The sequence below is a fragment of the Agrilus planipennis genome, unplaced genomic scaffold (assembly GCF_000699045.2).
Source record: "Agrilus planipennis isolate EAB-ADULT unplaced genomic scaffold, Apla_2.0 scaffold128, whole genome shotgun sequence".
Taxonomy (NCBI): domain Eukaryota; kingdom Metazoa; phylum Arthropoda; class Insecta; order Coleoptera; family Buprestidae; genus Agrilus; species Agrilus planipennis.
Genome location: NW_020438862.1, coordinates 853981 through 875555, shown reverse-complemented (window position 1 = coordinate 875555; position 21575 = coordinate 853981). Strand labels below are relative to the sequence as shown.

The 21575-nt window shown below is 32.7% G+C and overlaps 7 protein-coding genes across 8 annotated transcripts; 1 reads left to right on the top strand and 6 right to left on the bottom strand.

Annotated features, from left to right (window-relative positions):
- Nucleotides 1-517: 517 nt before the first annotated feature.
- LOC108743207 (endocuticle structural glycoprotein SgAbd-8-like) lies at nt 518-3237 on the top strand. The gene is made up of 3 exons (XM_018478684.1): nt 518-726; nt 1146-1327; nt 2806-3237. Exons 1-3 carry the CDS (start codon nt 715-717, stop codon nt 3212-3214), a joined length of 603 nt encoding a protein of 200 aa, XP_018334186.1. The 5' UTR covers nt 518-714; the 3' UTR covers nt 3215-3237.
- A 102-nt stretch (nt 3238-3339) lies between these two features.
- LOC108743208 lies at nt 3340-4091 on the bottom strand. Of its 2 annotated transcripts, none has more exons than XM_018478685.1 (2): nt 3670-4091; nt 3340-3611 (listed from the first exon to the last, which is right to left on the bottom strand). In XM_018478685.1, the coding sequence occupies exons 1-2, from the start codon at nt 3829-3831 to the stop codon at nt 3354-3356; spliced, it is 420 nt and encodes a 139-aa protein (XP_018334187.1). In that variant the 5' UTR covers nt 3832-4091; the 3' UTR covers nt 3340-3353. The 2 variants fall into 2 exon arrangements, with proteins under 2 accessions (XP_018334187.1, XP_018334188.1); XM_018478686.1 differs by having other exon boundaries at nt 3340-3599; nt 3670-4087.
- Nucleotides 4092-4438: 347 nt separating this feature from the next.
- LOC108743206 (endocuticle structural glycoprotein SgAbd-2-like) lies at nt 4439-5992 on the bottom strand. Its single transcript, XM_018478683.1, has 3 exons — nt 5898-5992; nt 5104-5228; nt 4439-5003 (listed from the first exon to the last, which is right to left on the bottom strand). Exons 1-3 carry the CDS (start codon nt 5901-5903, stop codon nt 4658-4660), a joined length of 477 nt encoding a protein of 158 aa, XP_018334185.1. The 5' UTR covers nt 5904-5992; the 3' UTR covers nt 4439-4657.
- Nucleotides 5993-8159: 2167 nt separating this feature from the next.
- LOC108743205 (endocuticle structural glycoprotein SgAbd-2-like) lies at nt 8160-10022 on the bottom strand. Its single transcript, XM_018478682.1, has 4 exons — nt 9905-10022; nt 8892-9130; nt 8550-8823; nt 8160-8463 (listed from the first exon to the last, which is right to left on the bottom strand). Exons 1-4 carry the CDS (start codon nt 9914-9916, stop codon nt 8368-8370), a joined length of 621 nt encoding a protein of 206 aa, XP_018334184.1. The 5' UTR covers nt 9917-10022; the 3' UTR covers nt 8160-8367.
- Nucleotides 10023-11817: 1795 nt separating this feature from the next.
- Nucleotides 11818-13873, bottom strand: LOC108743200 (endocuticle structural glycoprotein SgAbd-4-like). The gene is made up of 4 exons (XM_018478678.2): nt 13830-13873; nt 12815-12943; nt 12321-12488; nt 11818-12067 (listed from the first exon to the last, which is right to left on the bottom strand). The coding sequence occupies exons 1-4, from the start codon at nt 13871-13873 to the stop codon at nt 11893-11895; spliced, it is 516 nt and encodes a 171-aa protein (XP_018334180.2). The 3' UTR covers nt 11818-11892.
- Nucleotides 13874-14028: 155 nt separating this feature from the next.
- LOC108743216 (larval cuticle protein 16/17-like) lies at nt 14029-15534 on the bottom strand. The gene is made up of 2 exons (XM_018478694.2): nt 15311-15534; nt 14029-14431 (listed from the first exon to the last, which is right to left on the bottom strand). Exons 1-2 carry the CDS (start codon nt 15466-15468, stop codon nt 14167-14169), a joined length of 423 nt encoding a protein of 140 aa, XP_018334196.1. The 5' UTR covers nt 15469-15534; the 3' UTR covers nt 14029-14166.
- A 1431-nt stretch (nt 15535-16965) lies between these two features.
- On the bottom strand, nt 16966-18881 carry LOC108743215 (endocuticle structural glycoprotein SgAbd-4). The gene is made up of 3 exons (XM_018478693.1): nt 18606-18881; nt 17970-18094; nt 16966-17712 (listed from the first exon to the last, which is right to left on the bottom strand). Exons 1-3 carry the CDS (start codon nt 18618-18620, stop codon nt 17436-17438), a joined length of 417 nt encoding a protein of 138 aa, XP_018334195.1. The 5' UTR covers nt 18621-18881; the 3' UTR covers nt 16966-17435.
- Between the last annotated feature and the right edge of the window lie 2694 nt (nt 18882-21575).

The window sequence follows — 21575 nt, the reverse complement described above, 5'->3', positions numbered from 1 at the left end:
TGTCCAAGAACCACTTGACACAACTTTTGCATTACTATGGTATTAAAGACTCTCTTAAATGTCCTGCCTTGATCCGTATTCATAATTAAAGTTGGTGTCAAAAAGTTCCTGTCCTTTTTCATCATTTTTTTATAATTAAAATTTAACAGTCACGAGGAAGAAACAAGGGCAATAGGTACTTGTAATTCTTAAGAATATGAATAAATAAAAATAAATTATGTTATTTTTAAACTGGCAAGATACAAATATACTCACCAAATCCATTCACCTCTAAAGAAACGTTTAAAAGGGCAGGATAGGTTTTCGATTCATTCAACAACACCCTTATTTCTTTCAATAACCGCACGGTACTTAAAATAGTTTTCTCTTAGAACAATTACTTGTTCTTTCTTGAAGAGCTAATACATTTTAGCATATGTCAAGCGTGTAGATTTTAGTAAAAGTGAATCGTCCACATACGAGCAGTATACAAGCATAAATTATAGGTTTTAGTGACTAAATTCGCTTCTTTTGTGGCAAATATTTACATGGAAGATCGCTTTATTTTAACGTGAGCGATTTTGAGTGTATTTTCACTCTTCGGAAGTGGTAAATTTCGCTGTGGTATATCCGTAAAATGAATTTAAGTCGTTGACATTGCTATATAAGAGAAACTAAAACCGATAACATGTTGCAGATGTGTTTAGTTGTTTGGTGTATGTGTCCTCTATCAAAATGATATATCAGGTGCGTACATAAATACACTTTTGTATTGTAAATTCCATATTCACGTGTTAGGGTGACTTGCAGCAAGGTTACATTCGAATTTTTTTGGATTACACCCCTAAATTTGTTCAGGGAATGAATAAGAATTGTACAACCACTAGTCTAAAACCGAACTGATTTTGAGGACTTTAGCAAATGCTAATGTAGTTAATGAAAAAATCACAAATAAAATAACCCGGAAAGTATTCATACAACTTTTCGGTTTTCTGGACTTTCATAAGGTACAAATGTTTGGGCTAACATTTTAATAATATCCCAGCAGATTTCATACTCTAAAAATTCCGTTGAGAAATGGCAATTATTATATTCTTTTGTTTGTTTCAAGTTTAATAAAAGATTCGATTTAATATATGTAAGTGTTATACCAATAAAATTTTTAGTGCCTGTTGTTTGTCCTTTTCGGCATATTTTACGACACCTATGCCATCACAATTAACGAATATCATCAGCAAGAACTGTTGCAACAACACGAGCATTTACCAGAAGGACAGAACAAGTACAGCCCTCCTATTCCAATACTGCAGCAAGATTTCCATTTGGATCCCCATGGTTATAAGTTTAGGTAAAATATTCACTTATTTTTTTTTAAATGTTGCTTTTCAAACGAAAATTTAAATTAACCAAAATACCAATATATATATATATATTGCTAGGTCTCTAATGTACCTAGAATCGTACGTGGTTTAAAGATAACAGTAAAAGTAAGATTTTATAAATCGACAATTGTAGTACTATAATAGCAGTTTCATGTTTTCCCGTACTTTCTATATACAGGGTGCTTCAAAAAAATGTATACACACTTTGAACTTCCATAGAAAATTTATTTACCGTTCTACAAAGTTAAATTTCAGGAAAATAGAAAGCTGAAAGTCCAATGTAAATGAAACATAAATAACAAATGTTAATACTGTTCAAATTGGTGACCTACAGCATCAATACAATTCTGAGTACGAGTCACCACAGATTCTGTACATCGTATCAAAACGTGATACGTGAACCGGGATTTATGGGTAGCATCATTTGGTCGGATGAAGCCCAATTCAAACTTAATGGAACTGTCAATAGGCACAATTGTGTTTACTGGGGTGAAGAAAATCCTCACATTACAATTGAAAAAGCTGTAAATTTGCCTGGTGTAAATGTGTGGTGCGGTTTGTCTTCAAGGGGACTCATTGGACCTTTTCGATTTGAAGGCACTGTAACTGGTATTAATTACCTAACAATGCTTGCTGATTCCATATTTCCTGCCATTCGTGCATTATACGGTAATGATGATTTTTATTTTCAACAAGATGGTGCTCCGCCGCACTATCACAGGGACGTACGAGCTTACCTGGATCAAAATTTGTCGGGCCAGTGGATAGGACGCAGGGGGCCAATCGAGTTTCCAGCACGCTCTCCAGACCTTACACCACTGGATTTCTTCTTGTGGGGCACAGTAAAAGATGAGGTGTACAAACGTAAACCACGTAACCTAGACATTCTTTGGAATGAGATTCAAGCAGTGTGTAGAGAAATCTCATTGGACGTTTTGATACGATGTACAGAATCTGTGGTGACTCGTACTCAGAATTGTATTGATGCTGTAGGTCACCAATTTGAACAGTATTAACATTTGTTATTTATGTTTCATTTACATTGGACTTTCAGCTTTCTATTTTCCTGAAATTTAACTTTGTAGAACGGTAAATAAATTTTCTATGGAAGTTCAAAGTGTGTATACATTTTTTTGAAGCACCCTGTATATGTAACCCATCGCCAGAACAAGACAGCCACCTGCTGTGAAAGTTGAATCTTTTGGTAATTATAAAATTTGAGAGTAACATTCGATAAACATAAAGTTTAAAAAGAAAGAAAATGAAAGTTTAACAAGTCTCGATCTACAATATTACGACGACCACATTTACCAACACATAATACGTACATACGCATGTGGTACATAGTTCACATTATATTCAACATAATGGATCAGTTGTTCTATTTAATCAGTCATGATGTTTGTTCGATATTTTATAATAAGCATTGCTTACTTACTTGCAGTTATAAAACAGGAAATGGCATTGAAGCTGAAGAAATCGGGACGATCAAAAACAAAGGGGTCAAAGATCACGAGACAATAGTTCAGCAGGGAAAAGTAACATATCACGATGAACATGGAAAACCGATTACACTGGTCTACATTGCGGACGAGCACGGTTTTCAACCGCAGGGCAATCATCTGCCCACACCGCCACCTTTACCCCCTATACTTGAAAAGGCATTCGCCGAACATGCCCAGGCGTATGCGCAAGAAGAGGCATTTCATAAAAAGTACGCTCACGACAATCAGGAATTCGAATCAGATTATCAGCAACAGTACGAACAACAGGCACCGATTAATGAACATGTCGTCGAAGAACAGGAACAGGTGCATGACGAACAACCACACTATGCCACTCAAGAACGTTAGAAGATTAAACGAACCGAGTCCTTAATTAATAGTAATTGTTATCCTGTTGTTGATGTATACATATATTTATTACATTTGTTATGTTTTTATTATCGATTTCGTTTATACGAAAGAATGTTTGAATACAAAATATACAAAATTAATCATAAAGCGATATTTCCTCTTGCTGCTCTTCTTCCTCTTCTAATAAGTTAGTGTACAGTTCTTCTGGGACATTCTCGCTTCTTCTCCTTTGAATAACTCGAATGTATTCCGGAAAATAATTTGTGGCAATATTCTGAACGAACAACATGTAAGTGGAAGCAAGTTCGTACCATTCGCGAGTTCTTGTGGGCAAATCTAGTAACATTTGATGTACATCGACCTGTACGTCTTCTTCGTTTCCCTTAAAAGTTTTCTGTATGATTTTATTTTAATATTATATTATATAATGATATTGGGTTAGGCAAACTCACATAAAACGTTCTGTTTATAAAGTAAGTGGCAGCGTACGTTAGCAAAGACAACACCAGAAGCGTTTTTAATAGACAAACTAGGGTACCAGCCACTATTTTTACCACCACTATGGATGAAAATACCATCACCACAAAAAATCCAAATCCCATACTTTTACCCATTTAGTATTTGTGATTAGTCTTAAGTGGTTAATTTTAATTGTTTAATTTGTGTAATGTTCTTCGAGAATAATAACATTTAATTTTGAACTTTTTAACATTTTTTTGCCTTTTTAACCTATTCTAATTTCAAGTTGTCACTATGACACTATTAAAAAAAGAAAGCAGCCCCAATAAGACCCATTTGTTTAGTAAATTATTTGTATAGGAGTGAGTGACTTTAAAATTTCATGTGCCCCTGTTTTCCATTAAAATTTGGTTTAATACTTCGCGGTAAATATGCAGGGTGAAAAAACGTAAATTGTATTTAGATTATTACATCTTACTCAATAATATGTATATTATAAATAGATCGATTATCTATCGACTTTTTATAGCCGTGGATTGTTTATATTTTCAAAACCATTAAACTAAATCCGTAGTAACAGATATTGTAATGCTACGCTTTTAATTTTTTGTGTTGGGATACGGCGAGAGCTGCGAATTTACTTCAAGTTTCCAATTTTGAGTCGAATTTGATTTTGGGAGAATTGCAGCTTCACTGCCCACGATCTTCCCCCTTAGATCGGCTAGTAACATTACACAAGTCTTCCCAAGAATAATCTTCAAATAATACTGCTTATATTTATTTCGTAACGAATTAATACGTAAATGAGCATAATACACAATAATTCGTTCGTTTCGAAATAACAGTCAAATGTACATTATTGCAATGCAACACGCGACAAGACAAGACAATAATAATGGGACTCGTACGGTTATAAGTCTAGCACCTAATACAGTAAGTTAGGTAAGTACAATAAATAAGATGTAAAGTGTAGCTTTCAGTTTAATATCTTCGTCCGAAAGACCTTGCTGGATTTGGCCTGACTACGGGTTGGACAGCTGGTCTGTAAACGGGCTGTTGAATGCTCGCTGCTGCAGCCTGTTCTTCTTCAGGATGAGCTGCGTTCCACTCCAAAGACCTTTGGATGGCTTCAGGAATTGGTGGCGGTGTAGGCAGATGGGCTCCTTGAGGTTGGAATCCTTCTTCGTTTGCGATGTACTGCAACGCTATTTGTTCACCTTCGGGTGCAGTGAATTGAAACGATCCCTGAGCTTCTGGGCCTGCTTCATCCCCGGCCCCTTTTATTAAACCTTGTTCTTGAGCTGAGATACCATTTCCAGCTTCGTAACTGTAAATATTTTCGGTTTATGTATTTGTATATTTTTCTGTATCGTGTTACGTTCCCGCCTGCTAATGATGCAGGCGATGAAATCATTAGATATATCTACCTCCATCTCCAGGAACCGTCTGGGTTAGGACCTTCGCTTTCGTATCTTACAATAGGGACATCTTTCTGAGGGAATGCGATTGTTACAGCAACTAACAGTGGAAGCACGAGTGTTTGAGATGTCATCTAAAATAAGTTGTTTTAGAGACTATGCCATCATAGGGGATACATCCTAGAGGATAATTCTGTCACGTAGAGGGATAATCTGTGTTGTTTCAATAATCGTGAACACTCAATTGTTTCAAATTTATAAGGCTGTAGTTTTTGTTAAATGATAAATTACGATTTAAAACTGAGTACACTTTAGTAGTATGATATTTCACTTATTGCATATTTCCTATCACATTATACCCTCCACCCGCCCCCCTTCCCCAGATAGTTGAAGTTTTAAGTGCAAAAATATGGAGTTTCATAGTTTGTTTTTTGGAATTTTTTGAGTTTTGACTTGGCATAATTTATTGTAGTACGATAAGAAGTAAAATAAGAATTTTAGAGTTGTATCCTTATACATGAATTAAAGTTAAAAGTGCCATTTTTAAAACGAAATTAACCCACTCGAATTAATAAACGAATACCAAAGCAGTATAGCAAATTAATGATGATTATAGTTGCTATTTTATTAATTCTTATTATCACAACTATTATAATGAAAAACAGCACGTTATTTGTATTCTCAACTTTAACTGTCTTGGAGAGTTAAAATAAGGAAGTGCAACTGTTCCCGGGGGGCGCCGAATAAAAAGTTTGAAGAAAAAGCACCTTCTGCACACTGTTCTACTTATCATAAATACGTACCATCATTATCACTTTTATATACAACTGTTTAACCGTTCCTTTTTGTAACGAACTCTATTATTCACTTGTATGAATATCAAACGATAGACTGTCCCTTGGATGGAAATTTTGGAATTTATAGTCGTTCCTCGATATTATCCCTCCCTCATCTGTACAAATGCACCATCTTTAATACATGCGAAGGTCTTTTCTAGCGGCTCTCATTGCAGAAATTACATACACATTATATACATGCATTCGTATGTGTATGAACTTTAAGGATTTTGTTGTGACGAAATACTCATCAAAGGCGACACACCGATTGCGAACTATGACATTTCTTATAATATCTAATTATTATGTCAGTTTATGTGAGGTGCATCTCGGAATTGTTATCTAACATCTTTGATAGGTCCACCTGTGATTCCTGTTCGATGCCACTGCTACCCAATACGTATTCCTTTTTTTCTCGATCCGGTTCAATTTTTTCTAGTAGCATAATATATACACGTATGGAAATCTATGCAGTATTTGCATTTATACAAACAAAGAAATGTCAGGTGAATGAATGAATTCTATTTTGCCATTCACTTACAACGTAATCCTTAAATGATGATACTTCATCGATATGCAGACATGAATATTTTATTTTAAAAAATTACACTGAGTTTCGTTTGGACTTAAAATATCCTTATGTTGTACATAGGTGTTTCAAATTATTGTATTAACATGTTTGTATAATTTGAGGATGTCTGTCCCATTATTCATTATGTACATAATCTATTATTTCACACTTTCTAAATTACTTTAATGTTTATATATCAAATTCCTTCTATTTTTTTGCAGAGATGTGTGCACCTAAAATCTTTCGATCGTGTTTTGTATTTGCCTTGAGATAAAGAAAGATTTGCCATTTACTGGCAATTGTAATTAACTGGATTTACGATTAGTAACACCCCCGCTTGGTTATGCAAGCATTTTTATTAAAAAAATCACCTTTTAAAACTTTCTCCTTTGGTAATTCCGAAATAATTAATTAAGTAAAGAAAAGAAAAGAAGAGTGTAGGGTGCAGTAAATAGTAAAAATAAAACTTAGTAATTATAAGCAACGATGTTATTTAAGTGTATATTTAGGTGTAACTATTTTCTTTTAGTAAGAAAAGTTACGGTAAAGTCCTATTGTTTCGTTTGCATTATTATTGAGAAAGATTGCAAAACACGATGATCTTCTACTGAATTCCTATAACAAAACGCAAGACGTGTATCTAAGGTCAAATCATTACATTTAAAATATTTATACATGTACCTAAATATGTACTTGTATCTTACATGTATTGTATTCGTTGTTTTAAAACGTTAAATAGCGCAGAGATGGGAGAATTTATAAAAAGGGTGCGTCGAGTAAGAGATTTCTATACTCTGAGAGGAAACCAATTCTGCGAATGTACCGTGAAAGATGGTATTATAATGTATTTACAATAGAAGATGCGAAGTATGAAGCGACTCCTTATTCCAAACACTGAATAAAAGTCAAAAATTATTAGTTGTTTTCTAAATAACATTTAAATGTTTTAGTTTTATCGCTGTCTGTATCTATATCTACACAAATATGAAGTTATGGTTAAGATTAAAATTGTTCTATTGCTTACTGCAAAGTTGGGTAGTTTGATTCCTAACTGCAATTCTTATTGATGCACGTACAGTAGTACTACATTAAAAATTGAGTCCATAATCCAACTCCGTAATAAAGGAGTCATACAACGTTTGAGTTACAAATAGTTTTTGTAAATATGAGATACGATAATTAATTGGGCAAGTATGTCTTCTTCAGGAGGAAAACTAATCTAGATTTAAATGTCTTTAAACGAAGCAGGGTAGAGAGCGGAGTGGAGAAAAAATAAAACTACTAAATTTTAACAACAATTTCATCATTAGGATTAATCCTAATTTACTAATTTCTAGAATTTCTAGCAAACTTAGCTGTATAGTTGTATCATCCAGTAATCAGGATTTTGTCATCTATTTGTAAGAACACTGTGTGATAAAAAACAACTCTGTTTTAACTAAATCGCATCTTTACAATACGTAATTGACTTGATGTTTGCAGTCTTTTTTTAATTTTGTTATTGTCCACCAAAGAAAAAAGGATTCTATATTATTAAATATTATCCTTGCTGGCATTATTTAACGTTGATATAATATATAGGCAAATTAGGACTTCTGTGGGTCACACTACTGTTTATGCATAAATACTTTAATATGCATTACAAATTAATAGATATATTTAAATGTTTATATCGTTTATTGCAAATAACATTTGTACACATAGGAGTAGAGAGTTTAAAATTAATTATAAGCTCTCAGTGACCAAAAATACATGTAATTATATGTACCACACAAATACTTGGTGACTTAAATATAATAAACATTAAACATATTATTGTAAAAAGGCTAATCACAGTACCGTTTAAAGTTTTAAAAGTTTCGATTTCTACAATTTTTCGTAGCGTTTGTACTGACCGTCGTCTTCACCTGGGATCTGATTTATATCACTTCCGTCTTTTGGAGGATTTTTGGCATCTTCCTCCTATAAAACAAAAATTCTCGTGAATTACGGCCTTACAAAACAGTACTGCATGATACAATTAATACTAAGGATAAGCATGATAGTACCTCTTGCGCTCTGATACCGGCGAATATTAGATCAAGACCCTTTTGTATTTCCGGGCTGACTGGTGGTGGGGTCGGCAAATGATCCCCGCTTGGATGAAATCCTTTCTCATCGGCTAAATATGTGACCGTTATAATTTGTCCTTCGGGCGACGTATACGTGTAAGATCCTTGTTGAACCTGTCCCCTCAACTCTTCACCTTCTTTCTCCGGATCAGGTCCCAAATCTTTCAAATAGCCTTCTTCTTGAGCAAGAATATTGTTTCCAGTTTCCCATCTGCATATGGTAATAAAAATTATCATTAATTAATAACTAATTAATGTCTTTCGTTAAACGTATCTTACAATGCCTTATAACTTCCGTCCTGCCCCTGTTCTTTGTCGAACCGAATGATGGGAATCGGGCTCGTGTATTCCAAGGGCCTTTGCCTTTCGTTCGATGGTTGTTCGTATCTCTGTTGTTGCGGCAGTGGTTCAGGACGATTGTATTGCGAATCTTGATCGTCTTGATATTTTGCTTTTTTCGCAAAAGGCTCCTGGGCCCAGCAAACATTAACAACAAGTGCAATCGTTGTCACGAAAATCTACAATTCAAATGTCACATATTATCTTGTTATTATTAACGTTGCCGTCGTGGTCGTTACGTAACAAGATTGAATTTATGGGAAGGATGAACTTTATTAATGAACATTATCGGTTAAGAAATGCCAGATGATTCTCTTATACCTAAATACATATATCTTACTATGTGTTGCATTTACGATTAGTTAAAAGCTCACTATAAGTAATACATATGTAATGTATTGAGCACGTATAAAAATGGGAAGATGTTGCAAAGCTTGTTGTGCAATTCCGAAAGATTCTTCGAAGATGCTTGCGGACTATGACATTTTACCGTTAAATTACACATGTATATATCTGTGTACAGTACATATTGGTATATAAACAAAAACCGTCCAAAGTGATTAACCTCACTGGGTCGCATCATTGTGAAACGATGCGTTTTGCTCATAAAGATAATTAAATTAAAATATATATTTTAAAAGTTAAAAATTTCAAATTTTATCGAAATTGTAGCAATTTTCTGTTCTTTTTATATGTTAAAAATCGTTCAAACTAAATACCATAAATAATAAATTAAATTTAAGAGATCGGCACTAATGTTAAGTACAATTTTTGTTGCAGAAGAAATGCCTCCTTTTATGTACATTAACTAAATTAAAAGTAAATCAAAAAGGCCTTTTGTAATGAAATTAAACTTATTTATAAACAATAACAATGGTAATTAGCTTACATTGTAGGAAATACGGCTTGTTTGTGGGTTATTGTATTATTGTATAAATCAATGTAAGACTTACCGATGTCTTCATTTTGGATTCGTTCGCTGTTGTCTTAAGGTTACTTACTATACAAGTTAACCTGAAGAGAAATCCGTATTTATAGCCACCTCTTCTTCTATCATTCCACCTAAGAACTTATCATCTCCGTTAGTAGGTACTTCATTTGTGAAACCATAACTGATCGTTAGGGAATAAAAAGATCAAGGAAAGTTACAGATTTACTAAATAATCACATAATACTTTATCGTTACCTAAACGGATAAATATACACGTGTATTTGTAAATGTTGTAAGCGTATGTATAATCACATACGTTTGATAACATAAAAGATAACTAACCACAAATGATAGTCGTGAATGATATATGTACAGATGTACACCCCTTCAAAATCACGGAAATTTCTTTTAAATAAGAAAACATAATCTGAGAAAGCATATCACAAACAGCAAAACATAATTAAAAATAAAATTCAAAGTTGATGATCATCATTTCATAAATTTAATTTTAATACATGATATCGTATTCTACTAGTGTAATGACTGTTGAGACTGTAGAATGATAAAAAGTATCCTCAGTATTTCTTGTAACTACTCTTTGAAAATGATCCTTTGGTCGAAACATATGTTAAAGATTTAACATTAAATTCAGCGAAACTACCCCACTGTTTTATTATCCTTTTTCTTTGTGATGAAAAAACAACATGTCAACTGTATTTTCGGCACGTTCTATTAGATAGGATTTCTTTTATGTGTATATCTTTTAATACAAAAATCTACCCTTTTTAAGTGATAAATTAGTGACAATAGTCATACAGTTCTTTAATAAACCTCGTACATTTGCATTAGCATATTCCTATTGCTATTGCGATTGATGAAATTGAAAGGATGTGCGTTAGATGTTGCCATTGTGTGTGACATTTTAAAAATAGAGACGATGGAAATGCTTCTTGTTCCAATTTAAATACATGTAATATATGAAGTGGTCATCAAACTTTCACCAAAATATTTGCAAGATTTTGGTGAAATATATGCATATATATATACCATCTAGCTGACTGATCCATAGGAAAACAACGTTTTAGGCATGGTTTATGTTTGTATGCCGCAGCTCTTTATCACTTCGATAATTAAGTTTTTATTATTACGTATTCAATTTATTGTTTTATTTATACATATTTTGTGTTGTACAAATTAATGTTTTACATATAAGTTAACATACGGAACCGCCTGCAAACAAAGTATGTACTTATTGACATTCAAAATAAAAAATTTCTTTGATAAATCTTCACTAAAAAAGGCGAACCGTCGGTGTTGGTTCATTAAAAAAAATTCTTCTGCCCCTATCTTGTCTTTAATTTTGACACTTTTATTGTAATGACTAATTATATGATAGAAAAAAACAGAATTTGTTTATGTAGGGAGTATAAAAAGTGAAAAACAGGAGTTTTTTAACGACAGTTATAACTCTAAATATGACTGTAACAAAAAAGCACAAAAATTTTTATGTTTACATCTTATAATCCACTACAATTGTGTAAGCATTCGTAGGTGTGACAAAAATTTAATTGATTTGAAAAACACAATGTTTCTTGCATTCAAAATTTTAACTGTTTTTGGGAACCTTTTAATATTAATATTAAGAGCAGGATTATGTTTTTTATACANTTGTTATTTACGCCATCTCGGTTGTATTAGCTGTGTTAGTTGTTAACAAATAAGTTTCTGCAACATGCATTTGTGAATCCTACACAGTTTTACTTACTTAAATTGGAAAGGAAAGATATTCCGCGCATGTTCAATTGAATTCTTTGTAAAATCAACCAGTTCCCTGTAACTTTCATAAAAAACCGCTTACGCTTTAGCTGTTCTTTCTACAGATGTCTCATTGAAAGATTTGAATGCCTTCAAGGAATTTTTTATTAACTTCATCCATACATACCATTACAAAAATATTTATATTATTTATAAATAGATAGGTTAATTTTCAAAAATTAACAAATTATTAAACTATTGTTGCTTATAGTAATTAGACTGGGCGAATGCTGCAGGATTTTGAACGTCCTGCGGTGACGCTGCAGACTCCTGGTTCGTTAATAAAGACCTTTGGAGGGCCCCAGGAATAGGAGGAGCTGTCGGTATGTGATCTCCTTCTGGTTGAAATCCGTTTTCATCGGCGATGTACCTTTTAATTTCATATAAAGAAAATAAAAAGTGCCAGTTGAATAACTGTTTCCGAAATTTATTGCTACCATACAAGGTGCCCAAAAAAATATTTCCTAAGACTTCAGATGTAGAAATTCTTTGGATTTTTGGATGATTTAGGAATTTTAAAAGAAAAGTAGATGCTATATCGTTTTTGATTTGATTTTAGAATGTTTTTAGTAGCTAATAAAATTGGTTATTGGTTAAATATAATCTCTGATATCGTTGTTTACCTCAAACTAATAAGTTGACCATCAGGTGCTGTATAGGAATACGATCCTTGGATAACCTGAATTACCGAATTGTCTTCGTCTCCCTCGATACTACTTCTTGATTGAACATTCGGATCCTGCTTTATGAATCCACTCTCCTGAACTTTAATCCCGTTGCCTGTTTCGTAGCTGAGTAAGAATCAGTTAGATCAGGCATTTATTTTTATCAACATATTATGAAACTTTAAGGCAGGTTTTTCTTGAAACAATTGCAAGAGAGTTTCTTTAATATAATTTTAAGGGGTCATACAGATATAGATCATCCAGGGAAAACTTAGTTTTCACGCAGTTTTAAAAGAAAATAAATTAAATTAGCCGATGGTACGCAATCCAATATCATTCTTCATATTTATTATGAAGGATTTATAGAGTATATGTGATATTTTTAATTGTGGGCGTATAGGCGTACATCGGCTGTGTAGTTAATTAAGATAACTTAAAGCATTTCCAATTACCTGAAATTAAAACTACCGTCGGCTCCAACGATTTCGGTGTGACTAATGATGGGAATGGGTGTTTGGTTTTGAAGAGTTTGAGCTTGAGGAGCAGCNAAAGGGCAGAGGTAAACGTAGATTACGTTAAAGCTAGCAAATAATTATATTATTAGAGATGTAGGTTGTTCCAGTTTTCGAGAAATGCTAAGATTGAGTCAAGAAGATCCAACCACTGTAGGACTGACTACAATGTTAATGAGTGCTACATTTTTATATACTTATAAAAAAACCTGTCTACTTCTTTACAAGCTAAAAATATTAAATAATCAACTCAAGATCGTTGCTCATTGATTTTATTTGTTTTAAATACATATACAATAGGTAAATTAAATACTTGTGTTGTAAATACAAAAAAAATAGATTATCATTTTTGTATTGTATTTGAAGAGTCGTTGTCCGTGTCACAGCGGTTTGTAATCATCAACAGGTAAAGATAAATATTCCTTCTTATAGACTTTGCCCTTATATAACTCTTACTTATCTTAAAGTCTCTCTAGATGTTTATGGGAATATTTTATCGTTCAGGATACAGGATTACGTATCGTTAAGGTTGAATTGCTTAGAGTAATATTCAAAAGAATACATATCACAAAATGTCAATCATTCAGGTCCCTTTTCCCAGATTGCATCACAATTACGATAAATATATCCTTTGGTATATATTATAGGATATATTTTGTCCAGTTTATCGTCACTTTTACTTACAATATATATCCACATGTTAGCAAAATTTGACCGACACTTCACTGTAATTTCAGATAACACCGTAAAAGAATACTACGGCATCGGAAATAAAAAATTTAGTATTTATAGGAAACAATGTTTGCTAAGCCCAAAACAAACATTTATGACATGTGCTAAGTAATTTAACCTTTTACAGGCGTATGTGCTTTTACACACGCGTACGTATATATTGTGGAAATATGTTAGTATGAAAGGAGAAGTGTGGATATATGTGAGTAAGTATTTTACATACTTCAAACTTTTTTGTTTAAACATTGCATCAAAAATGTCAGACATAATGACACAAATTTTAAAGGCCGTTTTCTAAATGAAACGAATTCACCAACATACACACGTAATACAATCCCAGATTATTCTGAAGTATGTAACGAATGAAACTTATAAATCGTATTTCGTCAATTGTTTTAATAAATATTTCTGGGGTGCAGAAATTAATTTTCAGTCTTTTTATTTCGTTAATTTATTGTGTCATATAGTTACATACAGAATTATAATATTTACATATAAAAAAGTATCGATCACACTCATTTTATCAAGTTCTTTCCAAAGATGAAATAAGAATTACAGAATCACGCCGTTTCCACTGCATTATCTTCCGTGTACGGATGCTCTGCAGACCATACGAGAGCTTTAGCGATTACTTCCGGTATTTTAGGGATATGATCTCCTTCTGCATGGAATCCGGTCTCGTCAGCGTAATAAGACACGGCATACAACTTTCCGTCGTCGCCAACGTATTCGTAGCTTCCCTTAACTACTTCCCCAGCATTTTTTTCGTCAAAATATTTCAAAGTGCCTTCTTGTCGTGCTTTAGTGCCATCCGCTCCTTCGAAACTAAAGTGAATACAGTTACTGATAATTCCAAATGAAAAGCTTTACCAAACATTTTTAAAAATACCTATGTACATGTATGTAACTGATTTCCCTAAAACGGCTTTAAGGATTTTGATGAAATTTGCAGGATATTGGTGGTTTGGGATGAAAATTCAATTTAAAACGGTCTCGTTTTTAGGAGAAATCGCCTTTAAATGCATACGAAACAACTTATTTGATAACGAACAATACTAAAATATTCAACCAACACAAATATCTTTCTCGAGCAAAGCTCGGTCTACCTAATATTGATTCTCTAATAGAAAAAGAGCTTTTTCGAAGTAGACCTTTTCTTGTAAGTCATGTTATGGCATACCAAAATGAAGCTTGTAACTCCTCTACTAACCATTTATATTCCATTACCTTTTCCCTTCTGGATAAGCAACGTGGATTATTGCGTGCTTGGTACAGCAATGTCTGGATAATCGGAACCAAACATCCAATTACTTCTGTAATCTCAACGCTCAGTAATATCTTAATCACTAATGCAATCGTGTCCCATTGAAATTTTTGGGATTATAAAATGTACGCTTCGGATTTTAGAGTTTATTATGAGCAGGGTCGACAATACAGGCTAGTCCATTTAATAAAGGGCTGTTTTCACTTATAGACGCCTCGAATTCCTTTGGGTCATTTACGTATCTCTTGATGCTCCGACTTGAAAGGACTTAGGTCGATTGCAACTAAACCAACCCCGGGAAATCGCGTGATAACTATTAGAAGCTACTTTTATGAGAATTGAGGATGGAGGATGAAGGAATAGCTGGACCACTTCCGCTAATATGTGTGCGGGTTAATTTTTTTTCCTTATACATGTACGTAGGTGTAAGGTGTAATTACCTATAATGAAAAGATCCGTCTGGTAACAGTTCGCTTTCCATTGTAATTATTTCGACAGGTGGAGATTTTGTTTTCGGTTCCGATGGAGCTGATGTTGGCGTTGGTGCTGTAAAAACGGCACTCGAACTCAACAAGAAAACGATCAAATGAGACAACATTTTGAAACTTTCGCTGTGTCAACTGCTGCGTTCAACGACTAATTACAATAACATAAATGTTGGTTAAATTTTCGGGTGTTTATATAGGTACATTATATGTAGAAACAATGTAACTTTTCCCATACTAAAAATAGAAGATGTAATAAGCAGTAAACGGGTTTTTGAAGGAGCGGTAGCCGATGCTTCATGAAAATATATTGATGATGTTTTTTAATGGGATTAACTAACTACAAATTCTACATACGTTCATCTATGTACACACATTCACGTATGAAACGATTGTCTCATCGTTACCTTCGTGATTATTTTTAATAAAAGTCACTTTTAAGTTTGTATAAACGTGGACATCTCAAAGATTCATGCTGCGTTTCTCATAATATAGTAAAGTTAATTATAATTTATAATTCAGTTATAAACCAACGTAGAGTGCAAACTGAAATGCACAAGTGTTTCTCGTTTCTTAACAAAATTCACACTACTCGCACTTACAAAACAAAGAATGAGTTAAAGATGTTGGATCAAGTAAATGCGTGTTATATGTGTTCACAACAAGACAAATATTAAAAGAAATCAATCAAAAACAGAATTTTTGATTTGTAAATTTACACTGTTACGCCTTTCCTAGAAAACCTCTTCTAAGGNTAACTAACTACAAATTCTACATACGTTCATCTATGTACACACATTCACGTATGAAACGATTGTCTCATCGTTACCTTCGTGATTATTTTTAATAAAAGTCACTTTTAAGTTTGTATAAACGTGGACATCTCAAAGATTCATGCTGCGTTTCTCATAATATAGTAAAGTTAATTATAATTTATAATTCAGTTACTTCCTAGCTCAGGAAAAGAATTTTACAATATTTGATTTCGATTTAAAGTTCAAGCGCAGTAGTTGCTTATTAATAGAAGCATTAATTGACTCGCTTTCTATAATTTTATCTAATTGTAAGATAATCTAGATAAATAGGAATAATAATGATTTACTAAGCTTTTCAAATATTTATTCTTTTCTTGGCATAAGCGTAAAATCTAAGAGAAACATATGTGTCAAGTTTAGAAAATGTTAGAAGCGTTTAAGACATGGTATTATGGAGGATATGAAAAATAAGGAGCTTTTGAAAACAGTAAGAGAACAGAGGGCGCTATGGAAGTCTGGATTAAGTCAACAAGATAGGATACCTTCTCACACTTGAAAGATCAGATTTAGATATGTATGTATTAAAAGCAGAAACAGTTAAAGATAAAAAGGGCAGAGGTAAACGTAGATTACGTTAAAGCTAGCAAATAATTATATTATTAGAGATGTAGGTTGTTCCAGTTTTCGAGAAATGCTAAGATTGAGTCAAGAAGATCCAACCACTGTAGGACTGACTACAATGTTAATGAGTGCTACATTTTTATATACTTATAAAAAAACCTGTCTACTTCTTTACAAGCTAAAAATATTAAATAATCAACTCAAGATCGTTGCTCATTGATTTTATTTGTTTTAAATACATATACAATAGGTAAATTAAATACTTGTGTTGTAAATACAAAAAAAATAGATTATCATTTTTGTATTGTATTTGAAGAGTCGTTGTCCGTGTCACAGCGGTTTGTAATCATCAACAGGTAAAGATAAATATTCCTTCTTATAGACTTTGCCCTTATATAACTCTTACTTATCTTAAAGTCTCTCTAGATGTTTATGGGAATATTTTATCGTTCAGGATACAGGATTACGTATCGTTAACAAAATTTACCCTAGTGAGATTCGCTAATATTTTCCTTACAATCATTCTATCGAAGTATCAATGCCTTATACTAAAAATTTATTAAATAATATTTTACGTGTAACTACTATTAATTAAGCAATATACAAATTGAGCGAACACAATTTTGGATGTCATTTTTGTGTTTACGACAGCTTAATCATTTTTATTATTAATGGCCTTGTTTTGTTCTCTTATTATATTATAATTATCTGCCAGCCCTTTCTGTGGTGGAAGGCTGGGAAAGTATCCAATCCAAAGCTTTCTGAATTGCGGGAGGAATCGGCGGTGGTGTTGGCAGATGAGCCCCTTGAGGTTGAAAACCTCCCTCGTCGTCGGCGACATAAGTTAACGAAATTTGATTGCCTTCCAAGTCAGTATAGGAATATGACCCCTGGGCAACTATGGCATCTTCGTTGTCTGGTTTTGTGGCTTTCTTCAAAGTCCCCGTTTCCTCGGCCTTTATGCCGTTAGCAGTTTCATAACTGACGATGAGAAAAATGACAGTGCAAGTAGTAACATTAAAACGGATTCGTACGTGTACGTGTATGATCATTGATCACGCAATGACTTTGTATTTTCCACATTAATAAGTGAACATGTTGTTTAATAAAAGATGACGCGATGAAAAACTGCGCACTACGATATAAATTACAAATTACTAATTGTACATGAACAATTAATTTGTAATTAGGTGCCCAGTATATGCAGAATGATAATGAAATGACACTTATAAAATTACCTCCAATGGTATCCCCCATCGGGATTAACGTCGTTGTTGTAGCTTATTATTTTTATAGGCTCTTGCGTCGCTTGAGGCGCTCCGCTTGTTGAATAGAAGACAGATCCAAGACATATACAAATAACCTACATATATTAAAATGAATATTAATTTTAAGTTACTAACGAATACATTTAGTATTTATCATTCGTAACATTATAATTTGCAGAAAATTGAAATGCAGTACGTACTTATATGAACAATATTGACCTAGAGTTCCAATTACACAAAAATGAAAATAACATTTAGAGCTTTAAAAAACTACAATTGAAAAGCAAAGTACAAATATCGTTCTCTTTGACTCAAGTAACTCAAGTCGAAAGGGCCATAAAAGTCATGTTCTTTCTTTATTACTCGCACCTTGCATTTAACTAAAAAAAATTACTGAAAATAGTTGATTATACAACAGAAAATTTCCAAAATATTTCGTCTAAAATAAAAGACGTTCTTTTCAGGGTGATTTCCATAGTAGAAATCTTTCATACTGCACACAGTTAATGAGAATACCTTCCTTTTCGAAGAAGTAATTTTTTTATGCATATATTATACAAGGGTTCTTTAGATGAAAACCAATAAGAGTAATTAAAAGAATCTTACCAGCAGCCAGTCCATGACAAATGTGGTAAATACAATAACTACAGAAATATCACACTGAATTTGATCACTATTACTGGCTATAATGTTTAAGTAGGCACATTAAGATGAAATGATGGTTTGGTAAGATTTACTTACTGGTATTAATTCTGTTGGATGGTGCGTTATTGTAGGTACTTATATATACCTAGTGTATGTAATTGCTCCCCCTACACTCGACCGATACAAGATGTGTTTTGTTACAACACTTGAAACTTTGAAATGGCATCATTATTTGTTGTCTTCCATTCTTGCGTTAAAAGCCACATTAACTTAAACAATGCATTGAGAGAGCCTATTTGCTACTTTATTCTTCGACCATCCCATCTAGCTTGCATACATACACACATATACATGTATACGTACATGCTTTCATATATGCATTTTGCTACGTGTTTTTAATGTATGTCTTTACCACAAAGCAATAATGATGCCACAGTTATGTTAACCGTATGATAATCTCTGATAAACTGACATTTGATGAAAAGAAGCACTGAAATGCTTGGGTGTGTATAGGCCGAGAAGAAGATAAGAAAATTAAAAATTATGTGCTGAATTTTCTGAAAAAAACACTCCGAACATATTCAAATTTTTCTCTAACGCTTATTTATTCAATTACAAATTGAATATGTTTAATGTACACAGTGATGTAGTCTGATTAATATGAAAAATTTCAGAAATAAAGTAAAATATTTAAGTTTTATTACAGGAAACGTATCATGAAACGTTCTCTCGTTTCTTTTTGGATAAGCCCTTAATTAAAAATCCGATCCTTCATCCAGAAAATAATCCATGACTTAATTTCTAACAACTTTATTCATACGTTGTTCTATCGTTTGTTTATTCTTAAATTAATGTGGATGAAAATGTCTTAAAATTCTCGAAAATTTAAAGTACTTAGTTTTCATTAATTGGACATAAGAGGGAAAGGTCATATATCAAGTAATCAGTCGATAGTTGACTATTGTGCAAACGAATTTAGTTCTTTGTAATGTGTTTTGTAGTAAGTTTCTCTCGACCTTCGAAACAGCAATACACCTTTTAACAATACGATGACATTCGTAATAATTAATTCGCTAATTGCAGTTGTGAGTGTACATAAAGTTTCTTAAATTACTCAATTTGTTCTTTAAAATTTTTGCGACAACAATTGCATGTCTTATATAAGTAAATGTATAAGAAACAAAAAAAAAAGAAATTAGACCCCACGGGACGCCTTCCAGAAATGGGAAACATCGAAACACAAATGAAATTAGTAAAAAGGAAAAAGAAGTACTCCAACTGGGGCCGCCCGTGTGGCATTCCTTTTACTCATGTGTGCGTATGTCCAAGAAAACGTCGTCCATTGACGCCATGCGATAATGTTTTAATAGAAAATAATATACAAATATAAAGAAATTAATCCAATAAATTTTGATTCACATTAATATACAGCCAATAATAACGTAGACTTAGGAAATAAAAACATTTTATGTGGCGTAACAATACTATAGGTACACAAAAATGGTTTTAGACAGTTACCAAATAACTGTAAGTTACATTTTTCTACTTATAACACTTACTGGTTAAGTATATATATATTATATGTTTTTAAGTTCAAGTTCCTGTCAGTAATGGAATCTGGTTAAGGTCAGATGAATTATGTAATAATAAGTTCATTCAATTTGTCCGTTGGCCTTCATTCATGAACGAGATCGACAAAATACGGCAAATATCGGGCAGATACACCATGGAAGTGATCCTTTATCTTATGTACAATTTTGTATAAAAGTATAAGAACAAGTTAACTACAGATGAATAATTGTGAACATACTGAAAAAAGGTTTGAAGAATCGCGCTGTGATTGCATGATACATCAATCCTTAGATCGTCGTCTCACTTAACCTTCGTTAAATAAGTAAACGATTTATCAAACCATCAGAAAAACTCGTACGAAAAGAATTTCACGGCAACAACGGTATTGATTGAAAGACTACTTAAAACAACAAAAAGCTTAATCAAATTAATTTTAACTTCCGTTGTCTTTTGGTGACACTTTTCGAATTGAAAGCTACACAAGTTTATTTACTACGATAAAATACCATGAAAATAAAAGCATTATTGTAGGTTTAATGTTATAAGGATCTAACAACTGTTTGGCATTGACATTTACTTGGCGTGACTGTAGCGATTCACACAAAAAAAGATCGGATCAGTATTTTTTTAATCTAAGATTCTACAAATAAAATTGAAAATGAAATACTTCAAAAGATTTCCTGACGACTACACGTAATTAAAAGATCATCTTTAAAACTGGTTCACCACGTAATGATTTTTGTTTTGATTGATTGGTAGGACGTTGATTCAGGCATAGTGGTATGTGGTCCAGTCTTCGGCTTATGTCAGTTCAACAGTTCTGTATATATCGGATTAGGTACAAGACGCTATTTCTTAAAAAGTGTATCGAATGATAAATTACTAAAAAAAAGTAGTAACTTTCTAAATAATCGTCTTCGTTCCTGAATTCCATCACCTTTATAGCGGTGCCATGAATTATGTTACTGTTACAACTATAGAACAGAGATATTCTAACTTCTATCCTATTATAAATGACCTTGGTTGCACATGCTTGAAGAATAACGAGAAGAAGCGTCACCAGCAAATCTTTTAACAAGGCATAAACATTAATAAAACGACAGATTAGCTAGGTAACAGAATATTGTAACGTCGAAGGCTATAGTAATTTTAAAACTGAGTAAAACTTAATTTAAAACTGACCCACTACTTACATGGGTGTAATATACTTTTCAAATCGTATTTTGAAACTTTTAATCAAATATCATTCTAAAATTCGTTTTTCTCGCATGATGAGACGAAGTTAATAACTACCGTTCGTCACTAAATGATTAAATTATATATTTATTGTTTATTTTTATTAATATTAATAAATATCTT